Genomic DNA, 19,227 nt, shown 5'->3' with positions numbered 1-19,227 from the left:
CCCTAATGAAAAGGGAGTGTATTACTGCTTCTCTAACCCACAGTGATAAGTTGAGGTGTTATAACTGTTCAAAATTCATTTTCCTCTCTCTAGAAAGCGTTTTCAGAAAGCTCATCAGATGCGTGAGAGTAAAGGTTGTATGGAAGATTTGACCTTGCTGTCAACTTTCTTTTTTCTTCCTAGAGAGCAAGGATCCCTCTGTAGTGTTTCTTCCCAGTTAAATAGTTTCTCCCTATCCCTAAAAGCTTGCAATAGCTTGTTTGCACTTCCCTCATTCTTCATTTTGTTTTGCATTGCACCACAATGTAGGCAGACAAAACCTGGATGATCAAGTTGTAAGAAGAAACCTCTTGTTCTCATGCAAATGTAACAGAGGCCTGTGTGCATTTTGAGACTGTATAAACAACTTTTGGAAGTAGTCACATTTAAAATCTTACAGAAACCTTAGATTTCATGAACAGCAGATCTGGCAGTGTTCTTGATGGTGGTGATACTTAAAGGTGCCACTGAATGCCTTTCTGATGTCGGCTTTACATTGCTGTGTACAAACAGTAACATCTGTAGGCTTGCTGTAGGAGCTGACATTGTTGTGCATAGTTAAGGGCCAAACCAGAGGGTATGAAGGCACAAACCAGAACAATTCTGGCCTGTATTAGGAATAGCGTGGCCAGCAGGAGCAGGGAGGTCATTGTGCCCCTGTACTCTGCATTGGTTAGGCCACACCTTGAGTACTGTGTCCAGTTCTGGGCCCCTCAGTTTAGGAAGGACATCGAGACACTTGAACGTGTCCAGAGAAGGGCAACAAGGCTGGTGAGAGGCCTTGAGCACAAGCCCTATGAGGAGAGGCTGAGGGAGCTGGGATTGTTTAGCCTGGAGAAGAGAAGGATCAGAGGTGACCTCATTGCCCTCTACAACTACCTGAAAGGTGGTTGTAGACAGGAGGGGGTTGGTCTCTTCTCCCAGGCAACCAGCACCAGAACAAGGGGACACAGTCTCAAGTTGTGCCAGGGGAGGTTTAGACTCGAGGTGAGGAAAAAGTTCTTCACTGAGCGAGTCATTCATCATTGGAATGGGCTGCCCAGGGAGGTGGTGGAGTCGCCGTCCCTGGAGGTGTTCAAGGGGAGATTGGACGTGGCACTTGGTGCCATGGTCTAGTTGTGAGGTCTGTTGGGACAGGTTGGACTTGATGATCCTTGGGGTCTCTTCCAACCTTAGTTACTGTGATACTGTGATACTGTAATTGTAAGAATGGCTGCATTGTTATAAAATTTTAATTGGCATAGTGTTATTGGCTTGAAAATTGATGCAAAGAAATGGTTTTGGACTTTCTGTCACCTGCAGTTAGAATTTATCAAAATATCCATCATGAGTTTTTCCCAAGGCAAACCCCAGGCATGTACACCTTTGGGTACAGTTTTCCAGATTTTCACAGTATTTGTGATTTGACAGTTAGGATATTTCCACTTTTAAAAAAAAAAATAAATTTTTTTTGGTAATTGTAATCCATTGTAATTCTATTATGATTTTGTTACTTCTTACCAACACATTCTCACCTTCACATCCAGACTTCTCTGTCTGATCAAAAAAATTCTTTAGGTTTAGCTCACCATAAATAAGTCTAGTAACTGCTACATATTGATAACTTCAATTAGTGTAGTAAAAGTATTTTTTGGATGTGTAACTCTGTGTGAGAGAGAACTGTTAAGAATCATAACCATTTGAGTAAAATTGACATAAATGACAGTGAAAACTGAATCTAATTATTTGACTGGAATGTATGTAGAGCAGCGTCCTCATGCTGAACCTTTGCTCTAGAGGTCGCTTCTTGTCTTTCAGTGGAATTGTTAGAGTATGCAAGGATTTGAAGGTTTGAACTCACATTTTTAAAAATTCTTTTTGTGTTTCCATTAACTGCATTGTCTAATCTTGAAAAAACTAGCTTTCTATTTCCAGTCTCTATGCCATAACAGCTTACCTCATTTGACAAGACAAGTCATCGTTGCTGACAGTCTTCTCTCAGTATGTAGAAATAGTCAAGGAGTGTTTGTGTAATGGAAACTTCTAGGCAAAGATAACTTTTGGAAATATTATTTGATCTTAATGCTTATTTTTTAAATCTTTGAATAAATTGATATGGCTTTGAATAAATTGATCATGGAGGTGACTAAAGAAGTCTTTCTGAGGGAAAGAGATTGATAGAGTGGAGACTGAGGAAGAATAAAAACACCATGATCTGTTACACGTTTCAACTGCAGTTGATTTTGGAGCACATTATATTCACTGAATCCAAATAAACTATTACTTAATATAGTAAAAGAATTTGGAAGACTCAGGCTGATGTATTTTGTTGTTAAAATCTCAGGCAATCATTTTCCAAAACTAACATGTAATGTTTTCATTGTCTCAGGTCCCCAGTCTGAACCTCCGTCATGCAGCGCCAGTTCGATCACTTGCCCTTCTGCCTGCACCTGCAGCAACAATGTAGTGGATTGTCGAGGAAGGGGCTTAACAGAAATCCCAGCTAACCTACCAGAGGACATTTGGGAAATGTAAGTGACATGTAATACACCATTCTTTTCCATGGCTCTCCAGTTTTGGTCCATGTCATAGCCTTCGATGTGGAAGAAAGGCATGTTTTGAAAACTGTTGTGAGAAGTTACCAGGAGTATTGCAGTTGGCCTCTTTGCTTTTGCTATTTTGATGTAAGGGCTCAAAATATTCTTTAATCTGAATTGAGATACTGTTTGAAGTTTTCCTACCCCAAGCAAGATTAAGTTCTTGACATATTACGTTCAGATTTTGTCTACATCTCACAAATATGGGATTACAGTTCTGTAGTCAGGTGAAGGCAATACACAGACTTTTTTTGTAATTTGTTTCAGTGTTAGTTGGTGACTTCCCTAAGGGACAGAGGGGTTCTTGTTAGCATGACGAGATCTATTATTCCCAGCTCTTTTTGTGACATTTCGTGTTGTGAAATTGGATGCTGGTTTTACAGACCCTTTTGTCTTTCCTACCTTTAGGAACTGTAATGATCCATTTTTGTGTCCATGACTTCATACTGCTGTGGTCCTGAAATACTGTTACATTAAACCAAGTTGCTTTTGATTAGTCCATAAGGAATGTAGATCAGTTCCTTTCCTGTTTAGGTGCTTGTCATACAGGGATTCTTGACATCAAGCCAGCTTTTGCAGTCTGCATAGTATGGATTCAAATATTTGTGTAGTCACTGGACTCGTTCAGCTTCTTGTTGCTGTAGCAACATTTGCTACATAGCAAAATTCATTAGGATAAAGCACAAGTTGACTTGCTCATACGTAGCCTGGCCCATTGTGATATGCCAGGAATGTGACAGTTATAGCCAGTGAAGGTGATGTGCTCTGTTGTTTGCTGGTGATCTTCCGTACACCACCACTCCTGTAAGTCACTTTATCAGTTGCTTTTCTAATTTAAATTCACCTCACCTTTGTCTGGATTGCTATCTCAGAACAACAGATTAGAGGGAGCTTATGCTTGATTGTGCATCACTACAAAAAAAAATATTAAAAATGAAAAAAAAAAAAAAAGAAAAGCTCAGTGGATGCAAAGAACAAGCAACATCTTAAAATTAACATTATTGCAAATGCATCTAGAGCATGTAAAAGTGTTTGCACAAATATAAACCCTCATGTGAGCTGTTCTGAATGCCCACTACCTGCTTGCTTATCTCCTGAGAAAGTTCAGAAGGTGTTGGTTGTGTTCATTTGCAGTGTATTGTGGCACACAGAATATGCATGTCAGACTTGATTTTTCTGTGCATGAGAGTCAGTTAAAATTATCCTGAAAATATAAATTGTATTTGGCTAAGAATATTCAATGTTTAGTCCTGGTTTCGGTTCTGTCAGTTGGAGTACAAACTTTCAGGAGTGGTTGGAATGGTTCAGCAATACATAGAGGATAAAATTGGTCCAGACATGCTCAGAAATTCGGGTTGGCCTAGGAGAATTTCAAGTTTTATTTTGTAGTGTTGAAAACACAAGCAGAAATCAGATGACTTTGTGGCTTCATGCCAGAGTTATAGGGAGAGCAGGATCTGCTAGAAGAATGTGCTCCAGCACTCTCCTGACAGCAGTGCACCTCAGTGTGAGAAAGCAAGCGCAAATGTTCACCTTTGGAGTGATTAAAATGGCATGGAGTATCCAGGTTCCAAGCCATCTCTGGTTTGGTTGCTCCAACCCAAACCTAGCCCTGTAATTTGTAGTAAAAGCAACTCAGAAGATCCACTTAGGAGAGCAGCAAGGGGGGGAAGGCTTCGAGAGCCTTTATTTAGATAATGATGTAGTGAGTCAAGATGCGCATAACTTTTTAAGAAACTTTCATAATCTGGAGGTTATAAACCTTGTAGATTCATAATACTCTACATAAAGCTCTTGGCACGCCATTTAATGGTTTAGATTAGTTGGACTTCTTGCATTTTAGGCAGTGCTTGAGTCTTTGTCTGCAGCTAAACCTCTTTTATTGCTCTAATCCTGCTTATATCCTTTGCAATTCATGGACACTTCGGGTGGGAGTAGTTCTGCAGAGTGTAACTCTCATGGAAATATTTATTTCTCACTTTCTGTGGGTATCAGGCCTGTGGAGATTCCATTTGCCTGAAATATATATATTAAGAAATTTCAGTAGTTCAGTCTTTTTATAGTGAGGAGGGTGGTGAAACACTGGAGCAAGATGCCCAGACAAGTTGTGATGCCCCATCCCAGGAAACACTCAAAATCAGGCTGGATGGGGCTCCAAGCAACCTAATCTCATTAAAGATGTCCCTGCTCACTGCAGTGGGGATAGACTAGGTGACATCTGAAGGCCCTTTCCAACTCAAACTGTGTGATGATTTCAACTGACTTTATGTATGTTTTTTCCTGCCCCTGCACAGAATGGCGAACCTTATATCCAAGGGCAAAGTATTGCATATTCTCACGCAGATTAAAGGATATATTCACATCTTTCTGGAAAGGTGGAAGAAACTGCTACAGCGTTTTCCTGGAAAAATCCTGACACAAATTCTTTAGACCACGATAGCCATCCTGGTTTATGATGAAGTCTGTCCTATTGCACAGAAATTCAGTTTGTTTGAGGCTGCTCTGGGCTTATTCAATATAAAATCCATCCAGAGGTCTGGTTCCAGCTACACATGGTATAATGATTGTCTTTTGATTTGATATGATAGGCAGAATAATACTTTTTTGCTGTAATGTTATAGCAGTGGGCCAAGTAAATTCTCTCTACGTGCCGCAACCCACATCTCTTGCTCTCACTGTTGTTTTTTTCTCTGGGGATCATGGTTAGCATTCAGTCCAACTCATTGTATAAAAGGTGCTGCTGCCTGAAGACTTCTTTCTGGATTCTCTAATCCTATGATCTGTTTCTCATCATCTTTGAAAGACATAACTCTTAGTAGAGATGAGATTCCTCCAATGGAATATGGGGTACTGGCAAACCCCATGGCTGGGCTGCTGTTATGTGGGATCCTAAGGAGTGTTACTTGAGTTGATGTATTTTTTTGTTCAGCCATTCCTGCCTAGCATCGTAAATACTTCTTGCACTAAAATACATTTCCCCCTATAGACTGTACTCCATTCATAATATTTATGTGATAGTATTAAAATGCTCTGCCTTCCTCTGTTCCACTTGGGGCATTTCCAAGTTCCTTTGCTTGGTTATTAGTTGCATTCAGTTCCAGCTTTATTGTATTTCCCCATAACTCAGTATTTCTTTGTAAGCCAACATGTATCTGCTAAGAAGCCTTGACTGAGGACTGTTACACACTCAGGTGCTACACTGACATGCTTATTAGAAGTGACCTACATTTCACTCTGTCTTTTGGTATTAATTGGAGATCTTTTACTCAGCCTTTCTGCCTTTCTTCATTAACATGGGTAGGCAGAACCTTCTCTAACAAAGCTGCCAGCAAGTCCTAGATTTGGGGTTGTTGATAAAAATCTATCACAGAACAGGTGACTTGCTTGTGACTGAACATAAAACACATCATATGACACTAATTTTCCCTTACTGCTCACCTCTGCCATATGTGACATGGAAGTCTGTCATGTTAGTCTATTATGCCTCTCCTCCAAGGTGATTACTCTGAAGGCCCTCATTACAAGAATGTTTCTTATTAAGTACCGGAATTTAGGAAAGCCAGAAATCTGTATCTCAAAGTTGCTTTTCAATAATTTTATAAAACAGGTAGCTAGGATGTACAGAATGCAATTCATTTTTTTTATAAAGCTTCTTGTTCAGTGGAGAGCTGACATCAGCAGCCAAATTGACTGAGGAAAAATGAGTTACAAGAAATTGAAGCTGCAGAATACAGACCGTGTGTTGAATGTTATAAAAGATTTTCTGCCTACAGAGTGGTTCTCTTGTGTTTTTCAGAGGAGAAATGAATAGTGTTTGTTATAGAGGAACACTTGAGAGTAAACATAGAAAAGTTTTGCATGAATACTTGGATCAAAACAAAAGTCATTAAGCACCTGGAGGCATTTACTGAAAAAGAGATACCAAAACAAATATGGCTTGGTGGTTTGCTGGTAAATTAACAATATAGTCATTGCACTACACTGAACAGCATCTGCAATAAAAGAAGTTTGCATTTATTTAGAAAGGCTGAGAGAAAATGAATGCAACATAAAGAGGGAACACAGTATGAATGCAGAATGGACCTGACCTTGGAGGGGTAGAAGGAGGGAGGCATGACCTACAAACTAGTATGAGACAAAATCTCCGGAGAATCTGTTTTTCAGATTAGACTTAATCGCAACCTCACAACCAGTGCCTGTCAGATTGAATGACAGCTCAGCCCAAAAAGACAGCATTGCCAGGATGTAGCAGAGACCTGCTAAATTCAAAGCTACCGGCTGTGGCTGCAAGTCACTCCCCTGCAGCTTGGAAGGGTGTTGTGAGAAACACTCTTTGCCACAACAGTGGATTTCACTCGGCGTGTGGTTTGGGCTGTTGTTGGCTCAGAACCCTGAGCTGGATGGATTTGAGATCTGGTGCTGTCTGCCTGTTTTCAATCATTAGTGTTTGACTGGTTTTATGCCAGGAAAAGAACAGCTTTTCTCCATTTGCAGATGGGGGGCACTGAGATTAATGACATTGCTAGCCATGTCTGTAGTGCTTCAAACACTATTTGCTTCAATGTGTGCCTCCCAGGTTTGTTTGATGCTTTCCAGTACTGGACACTAAGTGAATCAGTAGCTTCCTGTTAACCTTTTCCCCATCTCACTCCACTTTTCCTCTGTCCCTTCTTTGGAGTGGAGTTTTTATGTTGTTTGTCTGTCTCAGACTGATATATCAGTGCAAACAAGGCTGAATTTTAGGATATTAATTCTGGACAGCTTTTGTCTGAAAATTTTGTACATCTTAGTAGTGCAAGGGATGTTTACTTCTCCCTTTGTGTTTTGTAACCTTTGAGAGTCCTTTCTGACTGGCCTCCAAAAGCTGGTCCTCCTGCTGCTGTCTGGCCCTGGAGTGCAAGGTGGAGGGGCCTCACACTGTGGTGCCCAGAGGCAGACAGCTTCCTGGGCTGCTAGAAGCAGTGACCACTGGCATCACCTCTGGCACTGGGCACTGCAGCTCTAAAGGATCTTCAGATTGTGTAAAAGAAGATTTTGAGTAATTGCTAGTGCTAAGGGTTGGATTTTGGGTTGGGACAGACACTTGAAATAATAAAGGCTAACTGTGCCCAGTGCAGAAACTTTTGGCAAAAAGAAGGCTGGACTCAAATGAGGAAACAAGAGAACATGTGATGAGGAAGATGGGAAACAAAGGAAATCAAGACAGATTGATAAAATGAGTCTGAGAAAGTGATGAGTATTTGTTAATAAGCCCTGAGATTGCTGGCAGAGAGCCTGGGACACAAACTCTGCAGGTGGGCTTTGGGGATGTGGCAAGAAGGCCGGGGCACTGGGTGGCCTGTATGGAGGCTGAGGAGGCTGAGAAGGCTGAGGGGCCTTGACAGGGTGGCACAGGTGAAGATGGATCTGAAGAGTCTGTTCCTATCAGAATACATAGGCATCCTCTAAGACCTTCCTGCCCTCTCACCATGTACTTGAGAAACCAAACAACAATTTGCATCTTTGTCCCCATGCACTAGTGATTGCATAGGGATTTACTGCTTTAGCTGTTGCTGTTCCAGTTAGACATCAATGTAGAGGTTTCCTTGTGATGAAATTAGCTATTTCAGTTTTTGGTTTTGAATTCTTTAAATTAACTGTATTGGGGGGGGGAGGAGGAAGAGAAAAAAACAAACAAACAAACAAAGTTAATGTTTGTGGGAGCAGTGTTTATTCAGTGCTTATGTATGTATGTAGTATGCACTTTAATTACAGCATGTTGATTAGTTTTTTGTTGTCTAGGGATGCACTAGGGTTGTATAGTGAAAGAACCTGTGTATGTAGGATCTATTTATTTGTTATAGAAACAGGAAAACTCTGAAATGGGGACTGTGGGCAAGATAATCTCATGAATGCTGTTCAGAGACTTGGCTTCTATCTCTTCTTGCCAGTGGTTTTATTAATTGATTCTGGGCAATTGAGTTGCACAGACTTTTCATGGGTGGACACTGGTGATGTGATCCTTGGTTTCTGGCTGACTCGAGATACTCAGAAGTGCTGAGGACTCAGTGCTGCAGCAGAACTCAATAGGAGCTGTGCTTTGCACACATTGTGCTGTGCAGTACTAATTACTTTGCAGATTATTGGGACTTGGCTTTTCAGACTTAAAATCAAACTCCAGAATCTGAAGTATATCCTTAGTACTTGAAACTGATATTAGACTCAGTCCTATGATTTTTCATATAAAGATTGCTTTGGCACTGTTACTTAACCTTTACAATACTCTGTCTGCTGAGATTAAGGGAAATACAATTGTACACACTAAGAATAATACTGGATAGGATGTATCCAAATCAGTAATGAGGAACTTTTGTTTAAATGCAATTGCCCCAGACAGAGTAAAGAGGTTGACAGTCCTTCAAGGAATAGTGCTGCTGAGGCATCTGTAGCTGGTGAGATAACTACCACAGCTACCGGGATGGCGGCCCTTGTACCAGTATCCAGGTTTGGCAAAGATCAGTTTTGAATCACTTTTTCTGTGTTGGCTTAGTTTATCATTCTCCCTGTGGATAGCTGAATTGATCACTGCTACCTTTGTAGGTATGTGTAGTGCCTGATTTTGGTGTGTGATTTCTACTCCTAGGAAAAATGCTGAACTAGTAAGGAAAACCCCATGGCACTTAACTGGTGGTTTTCTTATCGTTCTGCCAAATTGAAAATAAACCTACTTTTCTGCAAGAGAATCACTTTGAAATGCAATGTTCTACTTGTTCCACCTTTCATTAATGCTTTTCTGACACGTCTGATATTTTGAAAATTGCTGTCATGAAGGGTACCCCTGTGGTGGGCAGTCTTACAGACAGATGGGTTTTTTGCTGTTGTTACTTCAGTGTTGTTCTTCTTGGGAAGAAATGGCATTATTTGCTCTTCAGTACCTGTAGGAATGTGTATGCAAGGGAGCTGGGACTTCAGTTATGAATCTTGATGAAGTTTTGTGATATGAAGAACGTGGTGAACAAATCTTTTGTATGTAAATTACCGGTATATTCAAACTCAGTTTTCCACCAATTAAAATTAAGTGAGAAAAGCTATTATAAAAAAGATTTGGCACTGGTAACTCCATTTATTGTAATAAAATTAATTATTTCTTATATTGATTATAAATTAACTGCACCGTAACAATTTCATGTATGTTAACATTTGACTTTGAAGTGCTCAGCTTTTTAAAGGCAAGAGTGTTTTCTTCTCTCAAGAATGTAAGTGTGTAGAAGCTATACATATTGTGGATAGAGGAATGACAGTCCTGCATTTCACACTGGTTTGCCTCCTAAAACAATCATAATTTTCCCAGGCTTCCCACATTGAATACCGCATCCAGTTCCTATTGCTAGACACACTTATGAAAAGTCCCTGTCCAGCCTTCCTGGAGGATCCCTTCAGATATTGGAAGGCAGCTAAGATCTCCCCCAGAGTCTTCGCTAAGCTGAACATCCCCAGCTTCCTCAGCCTATCCTCACAGCAGAGGTGTTCCAGCCCTTGGATCATCTTTGTGGCCCTCCTCTGGACTTGCTCCATTAGCTCTGTGTCCTTCTTATGCTGTGGACACCCAAACTGGAGGCAGTATTCACGGTGGAGTCTCACAAGAGCAGAGTAAAGGGACAGAATCACCTCTCTTGACCTTCTGCCCTCTTGATGCAGCCTAAGATACAGTTTGCCTTCTAGACAGCATGGTGGGGAGGTTGGAGCAGATGATCTCTAAGGCCCCTACTTGTGATTCCTACTTGTTTACATGCATGAAATGTAACCATAGGCCAACAATTGCTTGCCAGTAGTCAGTGCAGAAATATCTATTGCTTTCCAGTAATCACTGTAGAAACCATGTGTTTCCCAAGAATAGTCACTAAGCTTCAGATTAAATTAAAAAACAAGAGAGAGGACAAAAAAGCCAAAGAATCCTCTAAAAACCCATTTAAAAAAACTAATAAGTGTGCTCAGCAGAAGTCTAAAGTTGAGTAAGTATCAAAGCAGATGCTGTGGTGAATGCAGATGAAGTGAATGCAAGAACCTCATCTTCTATGGAGCACCCTGTGGGCTTGTCTCCTTGGAGCCTTCTGAACTGGAATCCATGGGTCTGAACAAATCACTGCATGTCACAAAAATCCAGAACTGGAATCCATGTTTCTGCTGTGTTTGCTATACCCCAACAACTTGCAAACAAACACACATGAACACAGGCACTCTGCTTGAATGAAATTAGGCTGTAGCAGGGACTTGGAAACTGCCAAATCACTCCAACCTAATGACTCTCTGTCCTGGATTTGTGTTCACAGTCACATGCCTGTATGCAGGTAAAATTCATCTGCAAGCTCTTATTCCAAGTCCATGTGACCCAAGAAAACCTGCTGAGATGAGAAGTTCTCTCTCTTCAGTCCAGAATAAGAGCAGAAAGACATTATTTTGGGTTCTACCCCAAACCAGATTCTGTTTAACCTTTGACATCCTCACTGATTGTACCCGTTGATTGTGGCTACAGGAGAGCTCACCTGGAGTCCCTCCTATTATGTCTGGACACAACCCACCAATAGTTCAGGCTGTGGTGGTGGTGCAGTGAGAGGGAGCTCAGGCACCGTCAGCCTGCTTGCTGGATGCCTGAACCCTCAACTCCAAGGATGAAGCAAGAAAAATAAATTAATTAGGCTGGCAGGAGATATAACAATGAAGGGTGATGAGAAGAGCTAAAAAATTCTGCCTGGGAATATCACAGCAGTAGATGAAGAAACCTTGAGGTTTGACAGTATATTATTGCGTTCTGGTTGTTTGTGTTGCCAGAGACTTGGGTGTTATGTCAAAAATTGTTTTGCAAAGTACTAGTCTAAGATTTCTCTGGTGCCCTCCCATTTTACCACACTTATTGCAAAATTAACATACTTCAAGCTGCCATTGCAAATTAAGCATTTAGCAGCAGATAGCTGACCAACAACTCAACTACAGAGCTGTGTCAGCTTAAACTAAATTCACTGTAGTATGTCAGGAGAGCCAGTATCACTAGCACTACTTTTAGATGAACACCATGGTATCAGGGAACGTATCAAACCATCTGGTTCCATTCTGCAAGATGTCTTTTGGTGAGCATAATTGTCTGTGTTGCTTCCTAGGTAGATTTATGTTGAAAAGTCACCTTGTTGTTGATAGGATTTTGTCTCTTGAAGATATTGCCTTAGGTGAATAGTTAAGGAGCAGTTGTTTTAAAAACTATAGCAGGAGCTCAACAGCCAGACCCTGAAAATCAACAGCAAACATCAGAATATGAAAGGAAACTCTAGTTGCCACCTTGTGTTCATACAGGAGGACTGTTCACTGGCTCTCAGTTCTGCAGTTCTGAAAGCAGACTCAGTGAGAGGGATTTATAATACATACTAGTGATTTTCTTTGGAAATCTTTCAGGTTCTGTGATCAAAGGCAGCAGTGTAAAAGTCTTGGAGAACTATATGCATTTAGGAGTTTTATAGTGGTGCGGGAGTCTTTGGTTGAGGTAGAGACTGAAGTTCTGTTAAAGCAGTAAGCACAGATATTTGAAATGCTGCATGTCCTGCCATCAGAAGCACTTTGTTTTCTGCCTGTCAGAGAACTGAGAGGTATGAGACGATAATGTAGGCTGTTCATTGATAATGTAGGTGAAAACACACTTCCTGAAGCAACAGGACTGCAGGGATTTTCCCTTGCACTTTGCAAGGTAATGCCCTGCACAGTGCAGGAGTGCTGTGGTATGCAGTTTCTTTGTTATTCCCTGTAGAATAAGCTACAAGTAACTGCAGGGCTGGATTCCTTCCCTTGTAATAAGGGTGCCTCCTGTCCAGGGATGTCTTTGAGTAAATATTTTAGTGCAGCTACCTGAACATTTTGTGCATAGTAGGAATAGAGCTTATATTTCACATGAGGAGGCAAGAAAGAGGTCAGGTCAGGGATCAGATCTAGCCCATATTTGTAGTAAGAAGACCTGATTTTGAGTATGATTTATTCCTTGTAAATACTTGAAATATATCCATGGCCTTTTCTTCATCAGAGTCCAAAACATGTAATAAGATATGTAAGTTCAAAATATGAGATAATGGTCCAAGTAGCTCATATAATCCAGTTGTTCTCACTCCCTGGCAGGGAAGAACAGTCTCAGTCATGGTTGTTATGTGCTCTAGAAGTTTCCTTCTTCCTAACATAAATGGTTCTTCCCAGCTCTGGGCCTTGTCAGCGTTGGGGATACATAAGCTGCTTATTTCCCCCAAACAGAACTTAACCAGCTCCCTGCAAATCTCTGCTTATAGGGCAGAGAAAAGTGAGGGGTTTGCCCTTCCAGTCGACCTTCACAGAGATTGTGTGCATCCTGCCAGATGCAAGTGTGCTACAGGTTACTGCTGCATGCTGATCTGATGTTTTCTCTATCTCCAAGATTGCTTTTGATCATTGGCTGCCCAAGAGGTGAAAGTCCAAAAAAAGCCCCAGCACTAGGAGTGAAGCAATGCAATCCAGGGAGCAGTCTGCTCATCCACACGCATCCTCTCTCTCCCAGCAGGGAAGTTCATGACTGCCCAGTGCAGAGGGACATTTCTGACACATCTGAGGCAGGAGCTCAGTGACACCGTTAACAGAGCATGGCTGGCTCATTTATAGGCTCTATTCATCTGACAGCTAAGAATTATCAGTACTGATGCTTCACTCCCTCTCTCTTTTTCTCCAAGCTAGTGATTTGTCTATGTTATGGTTAGGTAAGCTTGACAAAACATTACACATTAGCAGCTGAGACAGTGTTTGAAATGGGAAAATTGCTAGCAAACTGCTCCATTAGAGACCCAAATAACAAATTAATTTTACCCCTCAATAAAGGAGAGATAGTTAAAGCCCAAATTAATACGTCTGTCTCACCCGTTCTGCAGGGGGAATCACTCTTCAAGACAAATTACTTTCTCACTCCGAAGAGTGTGAGCTGGTTCTATGAAGGCTGCAGTAGGCATTTTTTTTATCCTTTGTGTTTTGCCATCCTGGGTCTGAGCAGTACAGGTGCCTCATGAGGTTATTAAAAGATTTGCACCTCAGTGAACTTTGAGATGGATTAGCATGGGAATTTAATTGCTTATTCTTTAATCTGGGGTAGTTTTTCCTGTGTAACTGCATAATTTCCCCTGTTATTTTATTTTCTTTCTCCAGTATGTGTACTTTTTTTGCTCCCATTGGTACAAACTCATTTAAAGAGAATGCGAAGAAGGAGGACTTTATCCTGTCTAACATCGTATAAAAAAAAATGTACCTGAATCCATTGGGCCCTTCATATTTTCCAGTCTCTGATAATATACTAGAGAAGGGAAATTGTGCTTGTCCTTTGATGTTGTTGTCAAAGACTCTAAAATAAAGCTTTGAGAGGCAGACAGTGCATTGCTGTATGTCACAGGGTGAGTGATACGCTTCAATTCATCTAAGCGATACATCTGGCAGCAAGCGACATGGCTCAGGGAAACGGGTAACTGAAAGGAGGAACAAAAGCCCCTGAGAGGTTTGAACATGGCCAATTTAATTTATCAGTTTTTTGACTTCAACTTGTTGAGTCTTTTAAATAGATCTTGTTATGAAATACTAGAGGAAAATCAAGGAAAATTTTATTGGGTTGTGTGAAATCTTAAATGTGGAGGATAGTAGTTCAAATGATCGGAATTTAGCCTTTCAGGACCATGTCTCTTGTACAGAGTTCTCAAATGTGTCATAAAATTATTTTATAGTGTATTCTGGTGATCCACCCCAAAATAGGAAGATTAACTCACTGATGTTGCTTTGCACTAGCATAGGTGGTTTATAATGTATGACAGCTCAGAGTGTGCAGGGAGAGATGGAGAGATGCTGAAAAATACAGTTTTCCAGAGGTCATGTTCTAGGTAAACTAGGTAATTTTCCCTGAAACTAGATGTGGCTGTGAAATTTAGATTAGGTTTTCACTTTTTTTGGAGGAAAAAAATTGCAACATTAGGTAAGAACTTTGGTTTTCACTTCAGCTGAAAGATGACACTTCTATCAGCAGTTTCCCATTATATTGTGAATAGCAGTGGTCTATAATTAAGCCTTCAGCACCTTGAAATTACCGACACCCTTGGTGTTTCCTTAAGGTTATTTGAGTCTGGAGTCTTCTTCACTTGTCATTTATGAGCTCAGATGAGGTGAAAGCACAAAGTATTAATACAAAAAAAATAATTATTTTGTTTTCTACTATTTTTGTTTGTGTGACCACCTTGTGTTTTTCAGCCTATACCTGCTAATCTATGCATTTGTGAAAAAATAGCCAAATGTATGAAATCTGTGCTTTTAAAATACCTGTTCTTTAAGGCTGCACCATATTGAATGCTCCAAGATCAGCTATAGTTTGTATCTAAGGTGGAATCCACCTGCAAACACCCTGATGTGAGCACACGCTTGTGGTTTCTTTGGTAGCATCTGCACAATGTAGTGCACTAAACATGATGTATTTTTATATGTGGAATTTAGTTCTTCATTTACAAGGTGGCTTGTAGAACAAAAATCTAAGGTGCTAAGGTGAAAATGTAGCAGCAGATGACAACAGCATTGACCGTTTCTGCAGAGGCCATCTACTGCAATTTTATAGGAAGGGGTGAAGAACTCAGTAGTATTTCAGAAGGTTGTTGTGGATGAACTCTGTGTCTCTAGAAAAGTTCAGGGTTTTTCTTATTACTCAGGATCTGTGGATATTCCAAGTTTGCCCTTTTTTGCCCTTTGAGGGGCAAAATTTCTGTGTATATTTCCGCCCACCCTAGAATCACTAAGATTTCCTTGGCATTTTAAGTGATTTTAAAGGGGGCTGTGTTTTCCCCCGTCCCTCTATTTGAGTTTCCCTGTAAGGACTACTGTGATGCTGTGTGTGCAGCCTGTGTGAACCACCAATTTCTATCTATAAGACAAGGAAATTGGACAGGCATGGCCCTCTTTTGTTCCTGGAAGTGTTTGCATGGAAGTACTTGGGAGGAATTAAACACCAAACTGGCAAGCTGACAAAAAGCCTTTATGGGAAGAGTATGTGTACTGCTAATTCTTGTGACAAACACCCAACAATAGTAGTGTGCTGAAGCTTACAGCAATTAGCATTTCACTGTGGACTTGCCAGAAATGAAGCATGTTATATTTAGACCAACTGGAAGGGAAATCTCAGCCACTAATGCAACTCACAAAACAAGGGATAGAATTAACTCTGATCACAACCTTTAAAATAGGCTGCTGCAGAAATAAGAGTGCACATTAACTGCACAATTTAGCCATGCAAGTATCACAGTACTCCCGACTTAAATAGCCTCTTAGAGTATAAGTGAGCTGGTAAAATGTCTTCTTTTCAAGGGGATTTTTCTTTTGTCTGTCACCAGAAGGATAGCCTGTGCACTAGTGGGCTGATGGGCCTTACACAGTTTCTCTGTATTATTCCCGAGTCCTTTAAAAACCATTATTTTCTTCTCTGTATTTCATTTTATCTCCATTCTGTTTGGTTCCCCCCCCCCCCCCCACCTTTCTGCATTGCTGCAGCAACTCTAAATGACCAGAGTGATTCATTCCATCATTCCAGTATGTTTTTGTATTTCAGTTCTAAACCACTTCCAACCACAGATTTTTGCTATTGAAACCATTTCTTTTTATGACGTTTTTGGAAGATACACAACGTTTGAATAATAAGTAGGAGCTGGGTAAAATCAAATTTTGCTTTCACTTCCAGCTCTGACTCTTTTAGCTGCTGTGGTCATGTGAATTTCTGGTACGGGGATCTACTTTTACATCTCTTAATTGAGATGAGCATTTAGGGTTCATCTGAGGAGAAGACAGTCCTTTTAGCAGGAATTTAGGGAACTTAAAAATACCTCTTGGAAGGAACAGAAATTAATCTTACTGGTTACTGTATGTGGTATCTTAAAGCTGTGTACATTTTATGTTAGTGATACTTGCACTTACACCTCATACAGAATGCTTCTTTCAAACCACATCTTGGAAGCAAAAACAACAGCATTTTCATGTAGTCTGGGCCATATTTTAGAACACCTTCAGTATCTGGTAGTTAAAATAGGGAGATATAGTTGAGGTTTGTTCTGCTTTAATAGAGACTCTTCCTCCCCCTCTCCTGAAAATCTGGATTCACATTGCAGTGAATTCCACTTTGTTTTTCAGCATGTTCCTGAGTAACTCTGATAGTGTTATTAATCTGTTTATTAAGCTGTCACAACATAGCATGGTTTTTAGTTTAGATAGCTATGTTCCATTTACACCAGCTAGTCAAAAACTTCTGTATTTTCTACCCTAACTTTGATTAAGTACTAAAAAAAATGCTATTTTTTGGTTTATTCCAGGTGCAATTTCTATAGCCTGTGACATTTTTTTCTAAGCAGATTTAGTATAACCAATGAGGTTATTTTCTCACTATTTTCTCCAGTTAGTGGCTTTCAAAAGTAAAATCTGTTTCTCATAAAAATTCTATAAAGTTGGTTTATATTTATATAAAAAAATGCTGTTATGTTCAATGTTATTTCTGTCCTATAATTGTGTAATTAACATGTATATTACTTTGTTTGTTTTCAGACGTTTGGAACAAAATCTCATCAAAATCATTCCCCCTGGAGCTTTTACCCAGTACAAGAAGCTTAAGAGAATGTAAGTTTTAATAAGACCAACATGCAAGAGTGATCATGAATCTTCTAGCTTCAAGTTCAGTAACTTTATTTTAGAAACGTATTGGGAATTTCTATATTGAAATCACTGGGGATTGCACAAATAATCTCTTCAAAGCATAAGCAACAATGGAATTTGGTTCAGGATATCTAATAGTGCATGAAAGCCGTAGTAATGCTTAATTTCACTTCCTATTATAAATTATCTTAGCTAATTAGTTGTTTGTCTGCTCAAACTTGAAATCTTTCCCTCAGAAAAGTTTTTAAGTTTGGGTGGTGTTTTTTCTTACTCATTTTGGTAGCTGTTTGCACCACTTCACTTTATTTGATCCCAGTTGCAGCGGGAGTGCATGTTCTTGCACAGTAGTTTGAAGTGTCTTGTGCATTTAATGTCCTGATGTTGAAATGGTTTGATTGTTTACAAGAAACCTTCTGGAACTTGTTTTCTCTGCCTTGTAGATACCCAGAAAAATCTTTACTCGTAGCTCTTGTGTTTCCTTTCTGGATTAAAAAAAAAACAAACCAACAAACAATCACAATTTGTGGCAGCACTGTCAGGCAGATAACCTGGGCTTTCCCTGATCAGCTTTGCTTTTAATTTTGAAGTGGTATATGAGAGCTGCTGTGACAGTAGTACAGTGATACAGACAAGGGTAAAACAAGTTGTCCTGCTTTACTGTAGCATCAAGAATTGATGGGTACCACTGGACCAGTAACTTCCACAAATCGTTCAGGCTTTGTGGCTCTGTGCTAAGACTGCTAAAAAGGTGCCTTTACAGTTCTTGTTTTCTGAGGTGGACAATGCTTACTGGAATTAAGAAATTGTCAGCTCATTTTGTAGAAGACACTGGATTATCAGATAGCTAATTATTTTGGAAACTGAAGTGAGTTTGTGCTGTACCTTTGCATAGAAGGTAAAATTACTGTGTTTGCCAGTCCAATCTTAGTGAGTTTCTAGTCAAAGAGATGTAAATATGGATCTTAATATTTAACAGGTCAAATCATCTGTCTTATGGAGTCCTGTTCCTCTGTCTCACTTTCAATATAGCTGTATGTATTTTTAAAGAAGTACTGTATTAGATAACAGGACGGTAATTTCAGTGAAAAATGATGGATCCCTTTTCAGTGACCTAACTTGTAACTTTTTCATTATTAAATTCACTACATGGTTCTTTCTGAGCTATGACTAATTTTAGATTTTGGTAATGTTTTACAGTCCTTTCATTTTTCATGATTGGTGAACTCTAGTTTTAAGGGTGTTGACCAAAAAAATGCTCCCTAACTTGACTAACTGCTGAACCTGATGTGGCACTTTCTAAGTGAAATGATTAATGTTCAAATTTCACAGCAGAGTTCCATTAGGAAATTGTGTTCGCAGCTTTCTGGAGTATAATTGGCATACTCATTGGGATCTGAATTCCTAGTTAAATAATAAGTTATTGTGCCAGATGATCTGTATCAAAGCTTGGTTAACATGCCAGCATTTTTCAGAAGAACTTGAGATAGTTTGCAGAATGTCCCATAACAAACAGGATGTTTTGCCACTTGGTTATTGATCTGTCGCCTTGTTAAAGTTTTATTCCTTCTGGACAGTGAGGCTGTAAATTGGGAATCGCTGTTCTTGCACGAAGTTTGAGGACACTTGTCCCACTATTTGAAGAGACTATTGACAACATCTTTTCATTCTGCAGGGTTCACAGTACTGCTAACACAAAGATGTGCTTCAGTCAAAATCCTATCTTTTAAAACAAAAGAATTATCCATCCTTTTCGTTATGGAGGAAGGACGTGTTCAGTATCACTGAACTCATCAGCCTTCTTTAATTTCTGTCACTTTTATTTCAATGAGCAGTGCAATAACATGAAGATTATTGATTTAATTAATTTATGCCTTACCTGGGGTACAAATGAAGAATCTAAATGAAGAATTATTATTAT

General features: G+C 39.8%; 1 protein-coding gene across 1 annotated transcript in view; it reads left to right on the top strand.

Annotated features, from left to right (window-relative positions):
• SLIT3 (slit guidance ligand 3) overlaps positions 1-19,227 on the top strand; it is a 508,252-nt gene that overhangs the window by 317,830 nt on the left and 171,195 nt on the right. Inside the window, exons 9-10 of the mRNA XM_054168241.1 lie at positions 2,408-2,549; positions 17,202-17,273. Coding sequence (XP_054024216.1) covers positions 2,408-2,549; positions 17,202-17,273 — 214 coding nt within the window. The remainder of the gene's footprint in view (positions 1-2,407; positions 2,550-17,201; positions 17,274-19,227) is intronic.

Source organism: Dryobates pubescens, chromosome 16, assembly GCF_014839835.1.
Source record: "Dryobates pubescens isolate bDryPub1 chromosome 16, bDryPub1.pri, whole genome shotgun sequence".
NCBI classification, from domain to species: Eukaryota; Metazoa; Chordata; class Aves; order Piciformes; family Picidae; genus Dryobates; species Dryobates pubescens.
This window is presented reverse-complemented; position numbering and strand designations above follow the sequence as displayed.